The sequence below is a fragment of the Aedes albopictus genome, chromosome 3, assembly GCF_035046485.1.
Source record: "Aedes albopictus strain Foshan chromosome 3, AalbF5, whole genome shotgun sequence".
In the NCBI taxonomy this organism is placed as follows: domain Eukaryota; kingdom Metazoa; phylum Arthropoda; class Insecta; order Diptera; family Culicidae; genus Aedes; species Aedes albopictus.
This window is the reverse complement of record NC_085138.1, coordinates 84561238-84581210: the sequence shown is the minus strand read 5'-3', so window position 1 is coordinate 84581210 and position 19973 is coordinate 84561238. Positions and strand designations below refer to the sequence as shown.

The window sequence follows — 19973 nt, the reverse complement described above, 5'->3', positions numbered from 1 at the left end:
AAGAGAAATTGGAGTAGGAACATAATGCCATCATTAGAAATATCCGCAGTTCTGTTAATGCCAATTCTATCCCATTCTTTGAAATAGAGTAGAAGTTTTAAAACGTAGTCAAGTATTCAATACAGTTTTGCTTTTTCATATTTATTGGATTTGGAAACAACATTTTTCTACGATGCCGACTTGTATTGAAAGTACATCTAATTACATATGATGAAGCCACCTTCTTGATTTTTACTCCAACGACACAAGTTTCCGAAATCCATTTCCCTGCGTTCAGATTGCTCACGTAATTTTCAGAGCTAAAATCATAATCAAAAGAAATTATTAAAATTGGTTGAATAAATTGATAAAAAACTACAGACCAAGTGTATTTTCACCTCTTGTTTTCGTGACAGTTTGTTGTTTTATGAAAAGTCATGACATACTACACAGAAAATGTTTCGGTGAAGCATGAAGATTAGGAAACTAATATTTATTAGGTGGTATTCTAGGGGCGGGACACTGCCTAATACCGACGCTAATACCGCCTAATAAATATTAGTTTCCTAATATCCATGCTTCACCGAAACATTTGTTGTGTAGTATGTCATGACTTTTTCATGAAGCAGCCAACTGTCACGAAAACAAGATGTGGAAATACGGTTTGTCTGCAGCAGTTTGTCTTCAATTTATTCAATTAATTTCTCTAATTTCCTTTGATTACTTATTTTAGCTGTGGAAATAAAGTGAGCTCAACTGCACTCTGGGAAAAGGCTCTCGAATACTTGTGTCGTTGGACGTTAAAAAATCGAGAAGGTGGCTTCATTAGATGTGATCACATGCACTTTCACTACAAGTCCTAAGCATACGGCTTGCAGAAAATTGTTGTTTTCGAATGTGCATGTCTAATACCTAAATAAAAATAAAAATTGAATTTAGTTGACTGCGTTTTCAAACTTCCATCCGTTCACTAGGATGGGGTAGAATTAACATTAATAGAACTAGAAATATTTCTTCTAATGGCATTTTGTATTGCAATGGCGTTTAGGTTTAAGTGCCACTGCTAGTTTGAAATTGTTAGGCTTAACCAATTGAATATTGGCCATCTTAATTCGCAGTTGGACTTTAGGTCTTGCTCTAGGTAGTGTATAAACTATTAACAATACAGTTGAAAATCGGAGTATTCGACTAGCGAAGTTGGATTTTTCTCCAAATCCGTGCGTCGGACTTGATTTCGGAAGTGGTGCGCTCTATAATATACCAGGTCCACTATACAGTGTACCACGTCCGAAGTCAGGTCCGACGTATGGATTTGGAGAAAAGTCCAACTTCGCTAGTTGAAAATACCAGGTTCCAGCTGGATTGATTATAAAACAATCAGTGTGAATTTCAAGATCATAGTTATAAATTTTTGAACGTAGGTGTTAATGCGAGATACAGCAGTTCGTCAATCCGCCAGCGATATGTCCGGAATCGTTGCTCCAGGAGCGAGAAGTTCTTAAAACAGCTATATTCTGCCGTTTTAATACAACCCAAAAGCGCAACGTCGATCGAGAGCATGTTGACATTTCAAAACCAGTTTAATAAGCATGGCTTACTTCGTTCAAGGAAGAATTTTCTCTGGGATTAATACTCCTTAATACTGCTTAATACCGCTAATCAACATTAGAGCTGTCCCGCCCCTAGGTGGTATTAGCATCGGTATTAGGATGTGTCCCGCCCCTAGACTTCAAGTCAGTTCGTTCATGACCGTCTAGATTCGCAAATTATTTATTAGTTTAGAGCAAACAGAAACCGCGATTATATGTGCGGGGGTGCGTTTTTGGGGGATTGTTTTATGATTGTAGATATTTACCCAACCGCGTGTCGCTCCAGGCGAGGTAGGCTGAGAAAGTGAGCTGTTATCACTACTGGAGTGTCATCGCTATGGCAATCTAGACAGCTCAATTTGTTGAATGGGAAGTTTTTTTGTTTGCTGTATTTTGCACAACAAAGTTGTTCGGAAAGGTAGTAAATTCATTTTAAAATAGTTCTTGTCAACTAATGGACCAACGCACGATTTCACTAATTTGGCTTTTTAAGCATACCCGTGCTTACAAAAAATGAAAACGGTTCACAAATCTTCTGACGTTGGTGTTGGATTTCTAGTTAGCTCAACTATCAAATTCGGCCTAAAAGAAGCATAATAGAATATGCCACAAAAGTTCAGCCACAAAGAAACAGAAGTCACACTCTGATCGCCTCCCATAGATCAACTGTTTAACGGTTGATTCAAATATGCAGTAGTTAATCAATTGACCGCTCTGCTCCTGTCTGACGTTTGCTCACTATTTATTGCCACCTTGTGATGGTCCGGCCAAACACAGTACGTTTAGCATTGAGCGATTACGTTTTCGTGACGATGTTTTTCAATGAAATTTGTTCTAAGTGTTACGTCTGTTTCTCTGTGGTTCAGCTTTGGACGCAGAGGCTTAACTTCCCTAACAGGGGAGGACAAAAAAGCTTAATAGAATGCAGTAATTTACAGCTTCTTAATCCTAATGCAGATATAATGCTAATATGATAACAGAAAGGACAGAACAGCGTGTTAAACGTTTATACAGCCAAAATACTTGTTGGTAGCCTAGCATTCAATAAAACTTGAGCAATGAGCATGAGATAACTATACAAATCCTAGACGCTTGTCACAACAAGGTAACTTGTTCAGACGAACATGCTCGAACAAAATTGCTTGAAAATCTTGTGTAAAGAAAAAAACAAGCTCAGTAGCGGCATCGACGGTTACTTTCCCACCTAAAAACTCGTTTTGACATCATGATGACGCTTACTAAAGAAATATTTCACTAGCGCACCTTTAAATTTTCGTACTCAAAGACTGTGCTGTATTTGGTAAAATAACAAGATGTTTATGATTATTTCACTAATTCAACAACAAAATTTGGGCAACCCATTGATAATTTGTTTCATCTGTTTCAATTAGAAGTGAGTTGAACAAAAATACAATTATTGTTTTCCAAGTAAATCCAACACATTCTCTCGGTGGAACTATATTGGGGTGCATACTTGGCAACACTAGCGCCAAAAGGTAAAACAAGGCAAATTTGTACCTCTTTTCGAAATGTGACAGCGCCGCGTAATGGCCACATTCCCAGTTATTTCAAAACAACCGTTGCAATGCTTTACACAACCGCACTGCATGAGCTTGGACGTCTGTTCTCTGTGGATAGGGATAGTTACATACGCATAGATCAGGATTCACATTGATAAGTGATGCGAGGCCGGGGCCCGTGGCGTAGTTGGTCACACGTTCGCTTCATATGCGGATGGTCATGGGTTTGATTCCCAGCCCCGGCACTTGCAATTTTTCGTCGGTTGCTCTTCACCGAGAGCGGCTGACACTGACCCTCTTCTGAGTCCCATGGCTCAAACGGACCCGGATACCTGGACATCGGCGAATTGCTACTCATAATGGACCCCCCAATCGGACTGGAAAAGAACAACGGCCACCTATCATCTTTGTGCTCATCATTCTACCATGTAGAGTAGAAAAGTGAAAGCAGCAGAAAGGCAACCATTTCGATAAAGTATAATAGAATACATCTAGGCTCTGTACAATACTGTAGGTACAGCTGTCAATTGAAATCGCTCACGTAGTGCCCTAGTGGACAATAGAGCTGTAAATTAGGTTAAGTGATTAAGAATAAAAAAAAGCGATGCGAGCTATGCAGCCCTTGATCCCGCTCTAAGCCCCAGGTTAATATGTAGTGCTTATTAGTTGCTTGCATGCATGGCCAATTGTTCCGTCATTACGACGAACTAAAGAAAAATACGATATCGCTGCAAGGGGAATTGCTTGGCAGTTTTATAGAGGAAATGCAGTAAAATATTGATTTATATCCCGAGTGAAATGAAGACAAGGTCAAAGGCACTAGTCGAACCATGTTTGAAAAACACGTTTAAGTATCTATATCTAGGCTAATTATCAAATGGCGCTGATTTAGACCGGTAAGTAGGTGTAAGTGTGAACCATGAAAAGTCAAGGAGCCTACTGGAGGGCATTTTGTTTATTACCGTACCTGATTGGGCCGAAGGGTCCCAGATTTTCATGAAACTTTTTCCACAGGCTGGGCTCATGGACATATGAACAAGAAAAATTGAAAAAAAAATCAGGGTCACCTATTTTCCCGAAGAACTCAGGTGGAAATTCTTTGTTTTCCCCTGACACTACTTTGAAAAATCATAACTCAAGAACGAAGCATCATAGAAACTAAGTTTATTTTTTAGAAAATGAAAGCAAATTTTCTCAGAAATCAAAAAAAAAATAAACTGGGAAAAGTTTTCCACAAAATTTCCCACAGTTGAGAAAATTCGTAAAGAAAAGCCGGAAAAACAATGCCCGAACTCGTAAAAAATATCAAAAAAATATTTTTGAGAAGGTTATCCCATAAGCTTTGATCGCTGAAATTTTTGGAATGCACCTTTTTTACGTTTTTGAGTTATGGCCAATTTTGTTGAAAAATTTCCAAATGTTTCAAATAAGCCTTTTCTTTGAAAAATCATAACTCAAGAACGAAGCATCGTAGAAGCAAAGTGTTTTTAAGAAAATGAAAGTAAATTTTCTCAGAAATCAAAAAATAAATTAACTGGAAAAAATTTCCAAGTAGTGTCAGGGGAAAACAAAGAATTTCCATTTGAGTTTTCGGGGAAATGTTCATATATGCATGAGCCCAGCCTGTGGAAAAAATTTCATGAAAATCTGAGACCCTTCGGTCCAATTTGTACGATAATAAAAAAAATGCCCTGGAGCAAAATCGGCAAAGCCTAGGTGAATCAATGAGGGTATTTTATGTGGTCGGTAAGTGGAACCATCTCGGCAGGGGGTCTATTTTGGACAATTTTTTGGTATAACTAATTTTGAACACATCGACACAATTTGTGGAATGCAGTGAGGCACGTATTGTGCACGGAGAACTAAAACTACCTTTTTTGTCAAAATTGGGTTGAAAAAACTCACGTTTGGGTTGAATTTACCTAATCTTGAGTATATTTTTTGATTGAGTTAAAGGCAAACTACCTAGTGTGAGTTTAATCGTTTTACTCAAATTTGAGTTATTGGGCCAAACTATGGGGTTCCGTCAAAAGAACTCAAATTTGGGTAGTTTGGTGGCTTCGTGTAACTAGCTATGTACAAAATTTCAAGTCAATTGGTTTTGAATTGACTGAGTTATAGCGAAAACTGCCCAAAATACCAGTCACTGCCCGAATGGCTCGGTACTCTATGTGATTTCATTGAGTTCTCCAAATTTTATCTCACGCAACCTACACGGAGAGACGAAAGTACCCAAAAGTGAGTTCTTTCCACCCAACTTCGGGGTTGCGTGCGTCAAGCCAATTTTAAGTTGATAGAATCAATGTTTATGTTGGATTATTCCCGCTTGCTTCCATGTGAAAAAAATACCTAATTTCAAGTTTTTTTCACCCAACTGAAATTTCGACTACACGGAGAGACGAAACTACCCAAAAGTGAGTTCTTTCCACCCAACTTCGGGGTTGCGTGCGTCAAGCCAATTTTGAGTTGATGGAATCGATGTTTTTGTTGGGTTGTTCCCGCTTGCTTCCATGTGAAAAAAATACCTAATTTTAAGTTTTTTCCACCCAACCGAAATTTTGACTAGGTTGTATTCACTCAAATTTGAGTAGGGAATCGCGCTACTTAGGCGGTGGCTTCTATATTCGTCTGTTTTCCACTATAACTCAGTCAATCTTGAACCAATTGACACAATTCTTGGAATGCGGTGTGATAGGTATAGTATCTACCCGTGTACAAAATTTCAAGTCAATCGGTTCAAAATTGACCGAGTTACAGTGGAAAACAGACGAAAATAACAGACGAAGAAAACCACCGCCCAAGTAGCGCGATACCCTACTGTGCTAGAAACTCAGTTTTGGCTTGACGCACGGAACTGCAAAAGTTGGGCTGTTTCTCTCTTCACTCTCTGACAACAACAGAAAGAGCGCATGAAAAGGGAGATGAAAAAGAACTCAAAATTGAGTTTAAAAGTACCTAATTTTGAGTTTTTCAGTTTCTCCGTGTATAAGGCTATCTGACGTTTGATCACCTTTCTCTGTTTCGCTCCCGAGGAGGATAGGTTTGTTTTCATACGGAAACGTTTCCCTATGAAAATATTAAACAAAAAATTGCTATCCTCTGTGACTGCTTGAGAGAGAAGGGTGATGAACGCTAGATTGCATTATAGAGCTTGCTGACGTTTATTCACCTTTCTCTTTCAAACATGCAGGCGGAATAGGATTTGTTGTCATCAGGAAATGTTTCCCGATGAAAATATATCCTATCCCGCCAGCATGTTTGAAAGAGAGAGGTGAATAGACGTCAGCAAGCTCTATAGGGCACTGCACTGTTTTGATTTTGTATGGGATTTTGACGTTTCGTGGCCTTGTTGTTTACACAATTTCTGAAAGAGTGAAAGAGAAGGAGATAATTTCATGCACTGCCCTATAGAGCAATGCACGAAGTTCTCGCCTTCTCTTTCACTCTTACAGAAATTTTTTAAACAACAAGGCCAAGAAACGTCAAATTTTCATGCAAAATCAAAACAATGCAGTGCCTTAGGGAACGTTCATAAATTGCGTCTAACATTTGGGGGGGGGGGGGGGGTCTAGGAAAGTGTGACAGTACGTGTTCAAGGTATATATATAGGGAAATAGCGTGACAGAGGGGGAAGGGTGGTCTCGAAATCCCGAAAAACGATTGGACGTAATAAATGAACCTTCCCTTAATGCAAGCCCAGGGAGAATAAAAGTTGTTTACAAAGCTCTTACAAATTCTTAACACGCGGAATTTGAACACAAATCACTACCACACAGACTTTTGGATTGGTCCTTTGCGAACTACGCTTGGAATTTTTAGTGCATGTATTTTCTTTTTGTTTCTATAGTTCTGACTAACCACTAAGTTCTACACTAACACAGCAAGAAATCTGTCAATATTTATTTAATACACTTGTATTTTCAGCGAAATGCTCTATTTGCATGAAAACAATCCACTCTTATAACTAACGGATGACCGCCGTCTAATATCAGGATTACCAACTGAGTGGCGACTGCTGTCATGTCTCTGTGTCGGTGAATCTGGCGCTGGGTCTTCGGCGCGGAAACCCAAAGGTGGAACTAAAATTTTGGGGTTTGCGCGCAATATCTCCTTTGCTAACCGGAGAAATCCGCATTTATCCGTTGCTAACCGTCGTTAACCACGTCTAACTGCTGCTTGGTTAGCAGCGGTTAGCGACGGTTAGGAACGGATATATGCGGATTTTTCGGTTAGAAAAGAAAGTGTCAGTCCCCCTGGGAATTCTGCCCGACGATTCAGTTCAGCGCTCACCAGATAACGAAAGAAACGACTTACGACGATACTTACGACTTATAGCACATGTTTTCAGCACAGCCTAGGCTCCGTTATCGTTACCCGGCCGTTAGACCGTGTCCCTCTGCAAGGATGCATTAAAGAATTCTTCCAGGAAATTTCCCATAGTTTTCTGCAACGACTTTATCGTGGATTCCTGCTCCAAAAATTCCTCTAAGGATTTCACCACACATTTCTTCTGGAATTTCTCCTGAAATATCTTAAGAGGTTCCTTCAGTGATTGTTCCTGCGCTTTTTTGCATTCCTTCAAGAATGCCGCTAGAGACTGTTTCAATAATTCTGTCTGGAATTATTCGAAGTATTTCTAGAGGAATCTCTTTCAGCAGCTCTTTCAGAAAATTTTTCAAAAATTATTCATATTCCTTTGAAAAAAATCCTTCAATACTTTGTACAAAACATCCATCCAAGGATTTCACCCAGAAATGACTGCAGATATGGATTACAAAAATTTTTTTAGGGATTCCTACAGAAATTCTTCCAGGAATTGTTTAGAAAGCTCTCCTTGGATTTTCTAAGAAATCCCTCAGGATTTCCTCCAGGGATTCACTCGGAAAATTTCCGGGGATCATTGCGGGAATAACACCAGGGATTATTTTAAAAATTCTTCCAAGGATTCTTCCAGAAACTCCTCTTGGGATTCCAAGAGAAATTTACCTACGAACTCTTTTTAGGATTCCTTCAGGATTTTTCTTGAATTTCTTCAGAAAATCCTCTTGAGATTCTTTCAGGAATTTTCTCCTGGGATTCCTCCAGAGACTCCTCCAGAGATTTCTCCAGGATCTCCTCTAGAGATTCCTCCAGGAATTCCTTCAAGTATTTCTCCAGGAATTCATCCAGGCATTCCTCCAGAGATTGCTCGAGAAATTTCTTCGGAGATTTCTTCAGTAATCCACACTGGAATTCCTCCAGGTATTTCTCCAGGCATTCCTATAAGGATTCCTCCTGGCATTTGCCCAGGATATCTTCCAGAAATGTCTTTTAAAATCCCTTCGAGACTTTTCCGAGAATTCCTTCTGCGATTTTTTCAGTACTTCCTCCGAGATTTTTATGCAGAAAATCGTCCTTTGATACCTTCAGGAATTCCTCCAGGGATTCCTCCAGGCATTATTCCTCCAGCAATTCCTCATGGAATTCCTTCAGAAATTTCTACAGGAAATCTTTCAGGAATTTCAACGGGAAATACTCCCAGAAAGCCTTCAACAATTCTTTCTGGAAAACTTCCAAGTATTTGTACAGAAACTCCTCCTAAGAATTTCCTCCAGAAATTCATCCAATGAATCTCCTCCAGAAATTCATCCTCCAGGGATTCCTCCAAGAATTCCTCCAGGGATTCCCTTAGAGATTTCTCTAGGGAATCCTCCAGGCATTTCTTCAGAAATACCTTTAGGCATTCCTCTAGAGATTCCTCCAGAAATTGTTTCAGGAATTCCTACAGAAGTTTTTCCAGAAATTGCTCCAGTAATTACTCCAGCGATTCCTGCAGTAATTCCTTCAAATATCCCTTCAGGCATTCTTTCGGTAATTCATCCAGGGATTCCTCCAGTATTTCCGCCAGAGATTCTTCAATAAATTGTTCTACAGAGATTTCTCCAGGAATTTATCTATGAATTTCTCCAAGGGATTCTCCAGCATTTTTTTCCAAAGATTCCTCCAGAAATTGTTTCATGAATTTCTCCAGATTCCTACAGTAATTCCTCCAAGAATTTATCCAGGAATTCCTACAGGGATTCATCCAGGAATTTCTCCAAGGGATTCTCCAGCATTTTTTTTTTCAGAGATTCCTCCAGAAATTTCCACAGTAATTCCTCCAAGAATTTATCCTTGAATTCCTCCAGAAATTCTTTGAGGGATTTCGTCCAGAATTCTTTTGGGGATTCCTATGGGAATTTAATCAGAGATGCCTCCAAGCATGATTTCAAGGATCGCTCCAGGAATTCATCTAGATATTTCTTCAGTGCTTCCTTTTAGAAATCCTGGAAAATTGAGGAAATTGTCCGGGAATACCTCCAGTAATTCCTCTAATTATTCCTCTAGGAATTCCTCACGGAACTTCTCCAGGAATTACTCTTCCGGGTATTGCTCCAGGAATACCTCTAATTATTATTTCAAAAATTCCTCACGAGATCACTTCAAAAATTTATTCAGGGATTCATTCAGGAATAACAAACCTGGAATTTCAGGAACCTGAAGACTTTTTTGAATTGCTTCAAGGATGTTTAGACAAATTTCTCCAGCGATTTGTACTGAAATTCTTTAGGATAATTTTAGAGGGATACATACAGGAGCCAGAAAATTCTCCAAGAAGACATCCAGGAATCCCTACAGGGATACCTCGAGAGTTTCCTTCAAAGATAGTTTCAAGGCTTTACCTTCAAGAGTTCTTCCAAGGATCATTCTGAGAATACGTTAATTGACATTTCTTTTGGATTTTTCTCTGATGGGAGTATATGCAGTATACGAGTATATAAAACTATCTTTAGGGAAGTTCCGGTACGGATGCACTCGGAGCAATGCCAAAACGCTTATAATATGGGTGGTCCTCTACGGACACGAGAAATCGACCATGCTCGAGAAGGACCAGCAAATACTCGGAGTTTTCGAACGTTGCGTGCTAAGGACGATCTTCGACGGTGTGCAGGAGGACGCTGTATGGCGGCAAAGATTGAACTACGAGCTCGCTGCTCACTCTACGGCGAATCCAGCAACCAGAAGGTGGCCAAAACCGGAAGGACACGGTGGGCAGGGCATGTTGCAAGCTGAGAAGGAGAGTTTGACGTAATTTTTTTTTTTTTTTTTTTTTGCTAGGTTGCTAGCTGCACTCTGAATAGAGTTGAAACCTCTACACTAGACCCGAAGATAGAAAAGAGTACGTAATCTTTCAGAAGCAGTTTGCCAGCCGTACGCGGAAAATGATATCCATTAAGACACTGTTGCAACTGACTCAGAAAGTTACGGTAGAAGATTGGAAAGTTTTCAATTGGTCAGTCAGTCAGGATTTGCCTATGTAGTGTTATGGTCACACGGTTTGTGATTGTCTCCTTGTTTGATTTTGTGGTATGGTTAAATATGTTTTTCTCCTCGTTAAGTCAGTTGTCGTATGTTTGTTTTTTTATCGAATCAATCGAACCCTGTATGTTAAAATATACTCGATCCTGTGTCAAATTGTTTTCTTGATTTCGCTAATCGTTTTCTACTTGTGTTCATCTCTTGTGTCCCTAAATTGTCATCGGTCCAAAATCCACAGAAACATGCAACTGAACTTCTGAACATCTAAGAGATAATCAAAAAACGCCAAGTTGGTCAGCTGATTGCAATAAAATTTTAAAATAATAAAGATTTCATGTCAACTTTCATCCCGCTACAAATACTATTAAAAATATTCAATTGTCCTATCGGTCCTACCTAGATGAACCATGTCATTTTCTCAAGCGTAGCCTAAAAATGTCAACCTAGTTATACACAAATAACGTTGTTCAGTTAATATAAAGCAGTCAGTTTTTGTCCAAAATGTCACGTCGAACGCATTGACGTCAACAATGCGTTTAAGTGTTCGCACGTTAGCTTCGAATCTATCAGCACAATTAAGTGCTGCAAATCTCCTTCCCACTATTGATTCTTCGGTCGATTTTAATTGCTTTATTTAAAGAAAATATGAAAAACTAACATTGCAAAAAATCAAAAAAGCGACTATGACATTAATAAATTACTATTAATAAAAATCAACCGAGAAACGTGGGAAATAGAGCCCAAACAACATTTTGAAGTCAGATGGCTGTAAAAGGTTCCAAAACCTGTCACAAATCCTATAATACTTTTATTAGGATTTGTAACGATCATCAAAACCTTCTCAAATCCAACCGACTTGGAACTATTGCTTGGGAATAGACTCTACTGAGCCCCGGCGGTTCCTCCTGTTTATCGAGCATGTCTGATGCATATGATCAGCCATACTCCATCTGCAGCAGCCGTTTCGTGATGAACCGTTGGAGGCGCATTAAAGTGTTAAAAAGGTGATATGTTTCACTAAAGAACACTACATTACAATAATCAAAATGAAACTCCTTCACTTTAATACCGTCAACCCCTGCGAACTTGGCGAACTTGGAGAGTTTGACGTAATTGGAACGTAATGTCCGAAAAGTGGAAGAACAATGAATCTTGAGTTGAGAATAAATTCTTGGTACTGGTTACTCTACTGAGGTCCTTAAGGCAACACATATGGCGACCGTTGCTATTCCCAAACTTAGCCACATGGAGACCGTAACAAATACCAAAACTGCAATCTTTGGATTGAATCTGGAAGTTTCAGATCAATTAATAAGAAAACTCAGAAGAAGTAAAGTATGATACCCAAGCCTAAACACGAAATTATAGGGCTGATCCCTTAGTACAAATGTTGAAAAACATTCAAGAATATGAAATTCTTCAAGGAAACATGCAGAGATTTGCGCCTTGCTTGAGAGATCGCCGAAGCATCGCACAAATGGAGGGGTCATCAAAACCAAGATCAAATCTATTAAAACAAAACAGTTTCATCCAAGATGTGTATTCTAACGACGTTTACTATTTTTAATATTTCAACTTGCTTATAGTTTTAGAAGTAATCTGTGGTGTGCCAGGAAATGAAGCAATTTGAACACGGTTGTAATCAATCGATGTTGCATTTGGAAGAAAACAGTACAAGAGTCGGTCAATGTGGATAGGTCTCCTGGGTCAATCTTAGTTCAGCGCTACTTAAATAAAATCTAAGCATAAAATAGAGCTTCAACGCTCCAATTCCAGTTGTCCTTATCTACTAAAGCATACATCAAAATAGGGTTCCATATCAATAATTCAACACTCACTAGTGGACTAGGTTTTCTTCAGTCCTTCCAAGAACTGGGACAGATCGTACTCCTCGTGGTACTGGTTGTCGTCCCACAGCTCCGGCAGATTTTCCAGTACGTTCTTCATGGTATTGCCGGCACCATTGGCCCCTCCGTTGGCACCATCCGACCCAGCAGCCGCCGATCCTCCGCTTGTGGATCCCTTGTCCGCCTTGTCCGTCGTCTTCCGGCTGCCGTCGCTCAGTGCAAACAAATCCAACAGTTGATCGGTGCCCATCGTTTCCATGGAGGCGTTCTCATCGCTGACCACCGTGTTGGCCGTTAGCAGTTTGAACTTCTGCAGTCCCATGATCTTCTCCTCCAGGGATTTACGCGTGATGAGGCGGTACACGTTGACGACTTTCTTCTGGCCGATACGATGGGCCCGGTCCATGGCCTGGAGGTCCTTCATCGGGTTCCAGTCGTGCTCGACGAAGATGACCGTGTCCGCCCCGGTGAGGTTCAAACCGAGACCGCCGACCTGGGGATGGGATGGAAGGGGTGCAAAAAAATGGTCAATGCTCTTGAAGATCGAGTTGTCTACGAGTTGTAGCCCATCAAGTATCAAGTAAGTTAGAAAGCATGAGTCTTTAGAAGATGGGGTGTCCCTAAACAAACTTTGATAAACCATCAAACTCACCTGCGTTGTAAGGAGCAGAACATCGATGCTGGGATCGCCGTTGAACTTGGTTACAATCTGATGGCGCGAACTGGGTGGAACACTTCCATCCAACCGCAAATAGGAAACCGCCGGTAGGTGCTTTTTAAGCAAATCGTTCTCGATGATGTCCAGCATGGCCTTCAGCTGGCAGAAAATCAACGCCCGGTGCTGATTGACCGACATGTCTTCGTTGTTGGTACCGATACCGCAGTCCAGTAGAAGTTGCCTGAAGATACGATCAATTAATAAGACGAAACAAAACATGAAGAAATTGAGATCTTACTTCAGTGCTGGCAGCTTGGCTGAATGTTCGATGTCGTCCATCGAAGAAATTTCCGACAAGATTGTTTGGTACTCCGGATGCGATGGCTGCAGAACAAGCTTCGGATGGTTGCAGACATTTTGCAGATACCTATAAAAAGAGGAACTTGTTATCTCGAATCACTGAGTTAAAACCTGAAGTACGAACCTCAACGCCTGGAACACGTGCGTCTTCTTGCTCACGATCTGTCCGTCGATATTCTCCAAGCATTCGCGAATGTCCGAGTTGAGATGCGTTCGGCTAAAGTCCTCGTACAATCGCTCCTGCAGAGGGCTCAGTTCGCACAGTAAATCCTGCGTAATCTTCGGAGGCAAATCAGTCAAGACGTCTTCTTTGACGCGTCTCAGCAAGAACGGAAGAACCTGCCGGTGCAGCGCTTCCATGGCCAGCGCACCAGCTTCCTGCTCCTTGGCTGAACTCTTCGGATCACGGCTTGCCAAAATCGGACGAGAGAAGCGAGTGCTGAATTGTTTCTCCGTTCCCAGGAATCCGGGCATCAAGAAGTCGAACAGTGACCACAGTTCCAGCACGTTGTTCTGGATAGGTGTACCGGAAAGGATCAAGCGATGGTTCGCCACTAGTTGTTTGATGGCCTTGGAACTCTTTGTCCGACCGTTCTTGATAATGTGACCCTCATCAAGGACGCAATAATTCCACTGGACGGAACTGAAGAACTCGATATCTTTCCGAACGATCTCGTAGGACGCGATGATCAAGTTGTACGTGCCAAGTTTGTGACGAAGTCGTTCTCGATCCACTGGCAGTCCCACGTAATGAAGTGGCCGCAGGAAACGGGTCGGCAGGAACTTCTCCACCTCGTAAACCCAGTGTCCGGTAAGCGTTGGCGGGCATATCACCAAACTTGGCAGCTTGGCACACTTCGGATCAATGCTGCGTTGGTAATGATCGCCAGCAAGAATACAGATCGCCTGCAGGGTCTTACCCAAACCCATATCATCGCACAGAATTCCATGCAGCTTGTACTTGTTCAAGAACCACAACCAATTGACGCCCGACTGTTGATAGCTTCTCAGATCGGCGTTGATCTTGACGGGTATCTTGAAGTCTGGAATCGTTTTCGGCGTAAAGAGGTACTCGAGGAACTCTTTGTCTTTGAGTTTGCGATTCTTAAGATCCTCGGAAAGTCCCCGCACGTTCGGAGTGATTCCATCCAGCGGCATCAACTGAATCAACGTAGCGAAACAATGAGTCGATACCAGCCGTACGGATTGGTCCGGATCGCTCATGCGTCCCAGCAGCGGGACAACCAGCAGAACTACGTACGGAACGATCTCCATCTGTAGCTTGCTAACAATGCAGGCAATGGCCTCGGCGGCACCTTGCCGCTTGACCACGTTTTCGATCGACGACAGCATGGGTACGATATCGTTGATCACCATGGTCATAACGACCTGCGAATTGACTACGGCCAGGGTGGCCAGACATCGGCCAACCATGTGGCGGATCGACTTCAACGGATGTCTCAACAGTAGGCACAGCTTTGGTAACAGTTGGAACAGTTGATCGTGTAAGGCCTGACGAAGTATAAAGAAGAGGAAAATGATGATAAAGATAATATTGGGCTTAACCTTCCTACCTTTTACAAGATAACTCTTGACAGAAATACCCCTTACCTGATCAATATGTCGCGCGGCGACTTCAATCAGCTGCAACGACGTCATGAAGTCGTTGGTATCCTCTTGGTTCACGATCTGCCGACCAAGCTGATCGACGTAGCTCTCGTCCACTTTGATGGTGATCTGCTCCGTCATCAACTGCCACAGAACGGGAAGCTTCTGCGGGAGGTCCTGCTTGAAGTAGGAACAGATCGTGGTTATGGCATGCGTGGCTCCCAGCCGTTGCGTACGGGCGTGTTTGCGACTAGTTTCTTCGGACTCGTTGAGGGCGTCCTCGATCGTTGGGGTATCCGAGGTGACGGACGCCGGCCTACCGGGGCCACGTGATCCCGAAGCCGTTCCGTTGGGACCTTCTTTGGTCTTTTGCTGGTTTAGCAGAGTTATTATTCCGTGGTAGGGATTGGAGTCGCTTGTGTTAGCCGGATCGAAATGTCGCATCTCCCGATCCGGTACGATCAGTTTCGGAGTGAAGTCCGCGTCGCTTTTGAGCAGGGTGCACAGGTTGGAAATAATCTTGTTGTTTGGACAGGGGTTACGAACGGTGACTTGATCTAGAAGGTCGGCTAGATATTTGGCGGAGAGCTTTTGTAAAAGTTCACACTCTTCGCGCTTGATGGATTCCATCAAAGGCTTAACGACGGGATTCAGCTTATCTGGAAGGCACTTCAAACTGACTACTGCCCCAGAAAGGGAAGCTTGCGTACTAATGTGAAGGTTACTCTGTTCCAAGGAGGTACCGGCATGCGCATTGAACAACCCTCTACGGCGTTCCTCCAACATCTCTGCAATTTTACTCTTCAGTCCGTATTTGGTTTTCATATTCTCAGACATCACCGTACAAAGCTGGAAGATCTGATCCAAACTCAAAACCTTCAAGTTCTCAAACTCCACGAACTGAATCTTGTGCTGTTTCAATGTTGCCAGATAGTCTCTGCTTTCCTGCAGCAACCTCGTGAACAGTATTCCCACCTCGTCATAGTAAACGTACTCGTTCAAGCACACTTTCAAGCGCTCTTGCAGCGAAATCGGGCCCGGTTTGATGGTATCATCCGCCGAGCACCAAAATGCGATCACAAGGCTGGCGATCAATCTCTGCAGCGCCGAGCGGGACTGCAGATAGCCGAGCAGAACTTTGGTATAACAGTCGATGGGGCTCTCGATCTCCGGGGTGTAGACAACGCCGGGAGCCGGCAGAACCAAATATCGGGACAGTAGTCCAATCATTTTGGCAGTTTTGATCCGCGCTCGGATTACGTTTCTTTCCCGAATCTCGATTGGAATGGTTTCCGATCCGCCGAGGAAGAGTTTCTGCCGGGATGGAGTACCGTTATCGAAGGAATCGAACTGCCGGCGACGTTCGCGCAGCTGCGAAGGTTGAATCGGTTTGGCGTAGATCAACGAGGACGGGTCGAATGCCAGGCGGACCGGTTGCATGGCCAGACATAGCCAGCTGGCCACGTACGGACAGGAAGCGTGTAGAAGGGCGGACAATTCTGCATTGATTATGATGTTGTTCCATACTTCTTCGGCTAAGGTTTGAATGTCTTCGACGTGTTCCACTAGGACCCGCTGGAAGATGTGACGGAGAGCTTCCTGAAGCAATGCAGGTGGCCAGTCCTGCACTCCAAAGTTCAGCACCAGGTTTTCCGAAGGATCCACCTGGAGGATTGTGTTGGTTTCCGTTGCGGCCTTCGCCAAAGCTTCGGCCGTGCTTACTATGACGGATGTGGCTTTGCCGTTCATGCCGTTGCTTCCGGTAGGTGTGGATGGTTCGCTTTGGGCGGTAAGCCTACTGTCGGTGAGTGTTCTCAGCGTTTGCAGCGTGGATCTACGCACGGAAGAAGTGCAGTGACTGAGGAATGGCCAAAGGCGTGGCACTAGAATTGACATCGATTCCATTTGGATCCAGTTGGAGGCATTCGGCAGACTCAGAATCGATGCCAACAGACCCATAAAGCTGTTACATGCGGATGCAAGTTCGTCCTGATCCAACAAGAGGTCCCACAACAGCTTGACTATGTGCGAGACTTGAGTTTTCGTTAGGAGTTTTGGTAGCCAAGAAGCGATGGGTATGAGGGTGGCCGCAGCGACAGCTCCCACGTCATCCACAGAATCGAAAAGTCCCGTTAGGACATCGTTGATGATTACCGGTAGGAAGGTTTGAACTAGATCTTCCCGAACGACTAGCATGTATTTTATTCCCAGAAGACCACCGTGACGGACTTCCCAGTCTTTTTGCTTGATGAACGTCAGGAGAATACTAACGGTTCTATGGACATTTTGCAGAGGCAGTTGTTTCAAAACCGTACCGAGAACCTGAGCGCAAGTTTCCCGCACCGGCGCAACGACTTGATCGGATACAAAGTCTCCAAATCTGTCTAAGGCCAACACGCAGAGCAAGCGTAGGGTAGCGTCTTCCAGCCAAAGTTGGTGCTGCTCGTTCATTTGCTTCTTTGTCATGAAAATACTTTTCCCAGCTCCTTGGGAGTGGCTCTTTAGCAGCTCCCGAAGGGCTGTGGCCGAGCCGTGACGTGTCTCCCACCGTGGACTAAATAAATCCAAATAAAGCTTGGAACAGAATGACTCCAAGGGCCATTCCGTGGCATCGACCCAGGCACCCGTCAAATCCGGGACGGGTTCTGTGAACGCGATCATATCTGGTTTTCCGTCTGTTTTGATTCGTTTCCGATCCGGTTCGCCATCTCCTCCAGATCCGTTCAAGCCGACACCGGAACAACCCCCGGTAACGGCGTTGATCGGATTCGGGAACGCTTTTTGCTGTTCACGTGCCTTCCGTCGAGCACGGTTCTTCTCCCGGCAGCTCAGCGCTTGACTAGAACCCTCTGTACCCAGCTTTAAGATCTCCTGAACTGGCATCAGTCTTTCGCCTTCCTGTCGGGCAAGTTGGACCTGAACACTGCGGTTCTGCATGTCCTCAATCGATACAATATCATCCAAATTAACGCCCGTACTCAGCCCCAGCTTCTCGTTCAGTAACGCCCTCTGCCGGGCCCACTTCTCCCTTGGATCGCCCACATCATTGTCATCGATCGCGTCGAACTCCGTCCCCTCCGAACCCATGAGTCGAGCTCCCCGATGTAGCACCGCGTTCAGGTCGAACTTGTCGAACGACAACCGCGAGCTCCCGGCCCCGGTTTGAGTATTGTAAACATCCTCGGGCGCTCCGTCCACCCCGGTCGGATTCCACTGGGGAACGTTCTCCAGGATGGCCTGAACGGCCTGCGATGCCGCTATCCGGGTGTCCCAGTCCTTGCTGTGCAGATAGGTCAGCAGCCGGCCCAGCAGGTTGTGCAGCTCGTGCGGATGCAGCTTCTGGACCTCGCCGATCTGCTTGGCGGCCGCCTTGCGGGTCACGGCAGCCGAACCGGACTCCAGCAGGATGAACAAACGGTCCAAACTGGGAGAGAGAGAGAGATGGGTTTGTTGATTAGTGGGATTGTGTTGTGGGAGACGGTGTGGAATTTGAGGCGGACTGATTACTTACCGTGAAGTCATTCTTTGGTCTGTAGATGATGCTTTTCAGGGAGAGTGTTAAACACGTGGATCACGACGATGGCATCCAAGAATCTGTAAACATGAGAGAGAAATCGATTGTTAATGACCTGGTACTTAGTTATTGTATAAATTTCCGAATTATTGGCTCTTTATTATGGGGATTTTCAGCCCGGGCGAGGCTGGTTCATCCCCGTAAATTTCCGAAAACCAAAGCCGAGAGGTTGTCGAGGCGAAACTTAAACGGAGAACCGGTAACCCAAGAACACTATTCGGACGGTTGGAAACTGTCTACCAGCGGATTGCGCATTGAAAATAGGGACGAACTTGTTTTTACTTGTTTATTGCTCTGTTGTTCGGTGTCAAGTGGTTTTCTATAATAATTCTTTTTCTTCTTTTTTCTCTCGTGCTGGCAACGGTTGGTGGTGCTATTCAAAGTATATAGGTGATGACAGGTATGATGAACGATAGGGGTTAGGAATTTCGAACATCTGAACATCTTACATCTGAACATCTTACAACAGAGCAACCGCTCGAGGGTTAACGGCCACTTCCCAGATGCCACCCTGATGCGGACTGGATGGCGGAAAGAACCTCTAGCGAATGCCAAGGTTGCTGAAGTACGGTTCAGTTTTCTTGCTGTGAGTCTGAGCTGCTTCGTAAATCTCCGTCAGTTGCCGGTCGGCACCGACCAGGTTCGTCCCAGATCTCGTTGCAGTAACCTCGTCTCATTCGCTCGCTTGAAAGCTCCCAAAAACGTATCAGTTGAGAAGTCCCTTGCAATCTCGAGGTGAATCGCCTTGCACGAGAGGCAGACAAATACGACGATGTATCCCTTTGATCAACATTCTCCGCGGGAACTGCTGCATCGTACTAGAATGGGACCGGCATATAGTAAACTCCGACATGGATGAAGAGTCGACATGCGGTCACGCGCGCCACTGGAAGACTCCATCAGCTGCTGTGCTGTCTTGGCTTTCTGCCGGCAATATTTGACGCAATTCTGAATGCCTTGTTTGACGAGATGTTGGCAGCCTGGAATCCAGTACCACTGATTGATCGCTGCCGTCAGAAGTGCATGACAGTTCTGCAAGTGTAGCTCCTCAACCAGTAATCTGGATACGCGATGGTTCTTTGGGAGTATCGCCAGGTGCTTCACTTCGAAAGGAAACGACGACTGCTGCAAACGTCCCCCGACACGTATCGTCCTGGTTCCATCCAAAAAAGGGTACAAGCTACTGATCTTAGATTTAGGATGGACTTCGCTTCCTTTCGCCATCGATTTTGTTTCTTCTTTATAGCCATCGTGCTGAGCCAGTCTGATGAGCTGCATCCTGGCTGTGTGTAACTCGGATGGAAGGAGCACACCCGAGCGCCTCTCGTACTGAGTCGACGCCTTCGACTTCAGGTTGAAGATGAATATTACGTGAATCCCGAGTTAATGATAACGACATTGAGTATTTGGAATCGTCTACGTACCTCCAAATTGTCAGACGAGTTGATTCGATCCCAGGTGGCCGAATCTTCCGCCAGCCACGTTGGCCCTGGCCACCAC

At 43.8% G+C, this 19973-nt stretch overlaps 1 protein-coding gene across 1 annotated transcript in view; it reads right to left on the bottom strand.

Annotated features, from left to right (window-relative positions):
* Positions 1 to 11950: 11950 nt before the first annotated feature.
* LOC134284116 (TATA-binding protein-associated factor 172) overlaps positions 11951 to 19973 on the bottom strand; it is an 80149-nt gene continuing 72126 nt past the window's right edge. The window contains exons 2-7 of the mRNA XM_062842421.1: positions 18411 to 18493; positions 14903 to 18323; positions 13416 to 14803; positions 13230 to 13358; positions 12926 to 13172; positions 11951 to 12766 (exon numbers count right to left, since the gene is read on the bottom strand). Coding sequence (XP_062698405.1) covers positions 12272 to 12766; positions 12926 to 13172; positions 13230 to 13358; positions 13416 to 14803; positions 14903 to 18323; positions 18411 to 18421 — 5691 coding nt within the window. The 5' untranslated portion in view covers positions 18422 to 18493 and the 3' untranslated portion in view covers positions 11951 to 12271. The remainder of the gene's footprint in view (positions 12767 to 12925; positions 13173 to 13229; positions 13359 to 13415; positions 14804 to 14902; positions 18324 to 18410; positions 18494 to 19973) is intronic.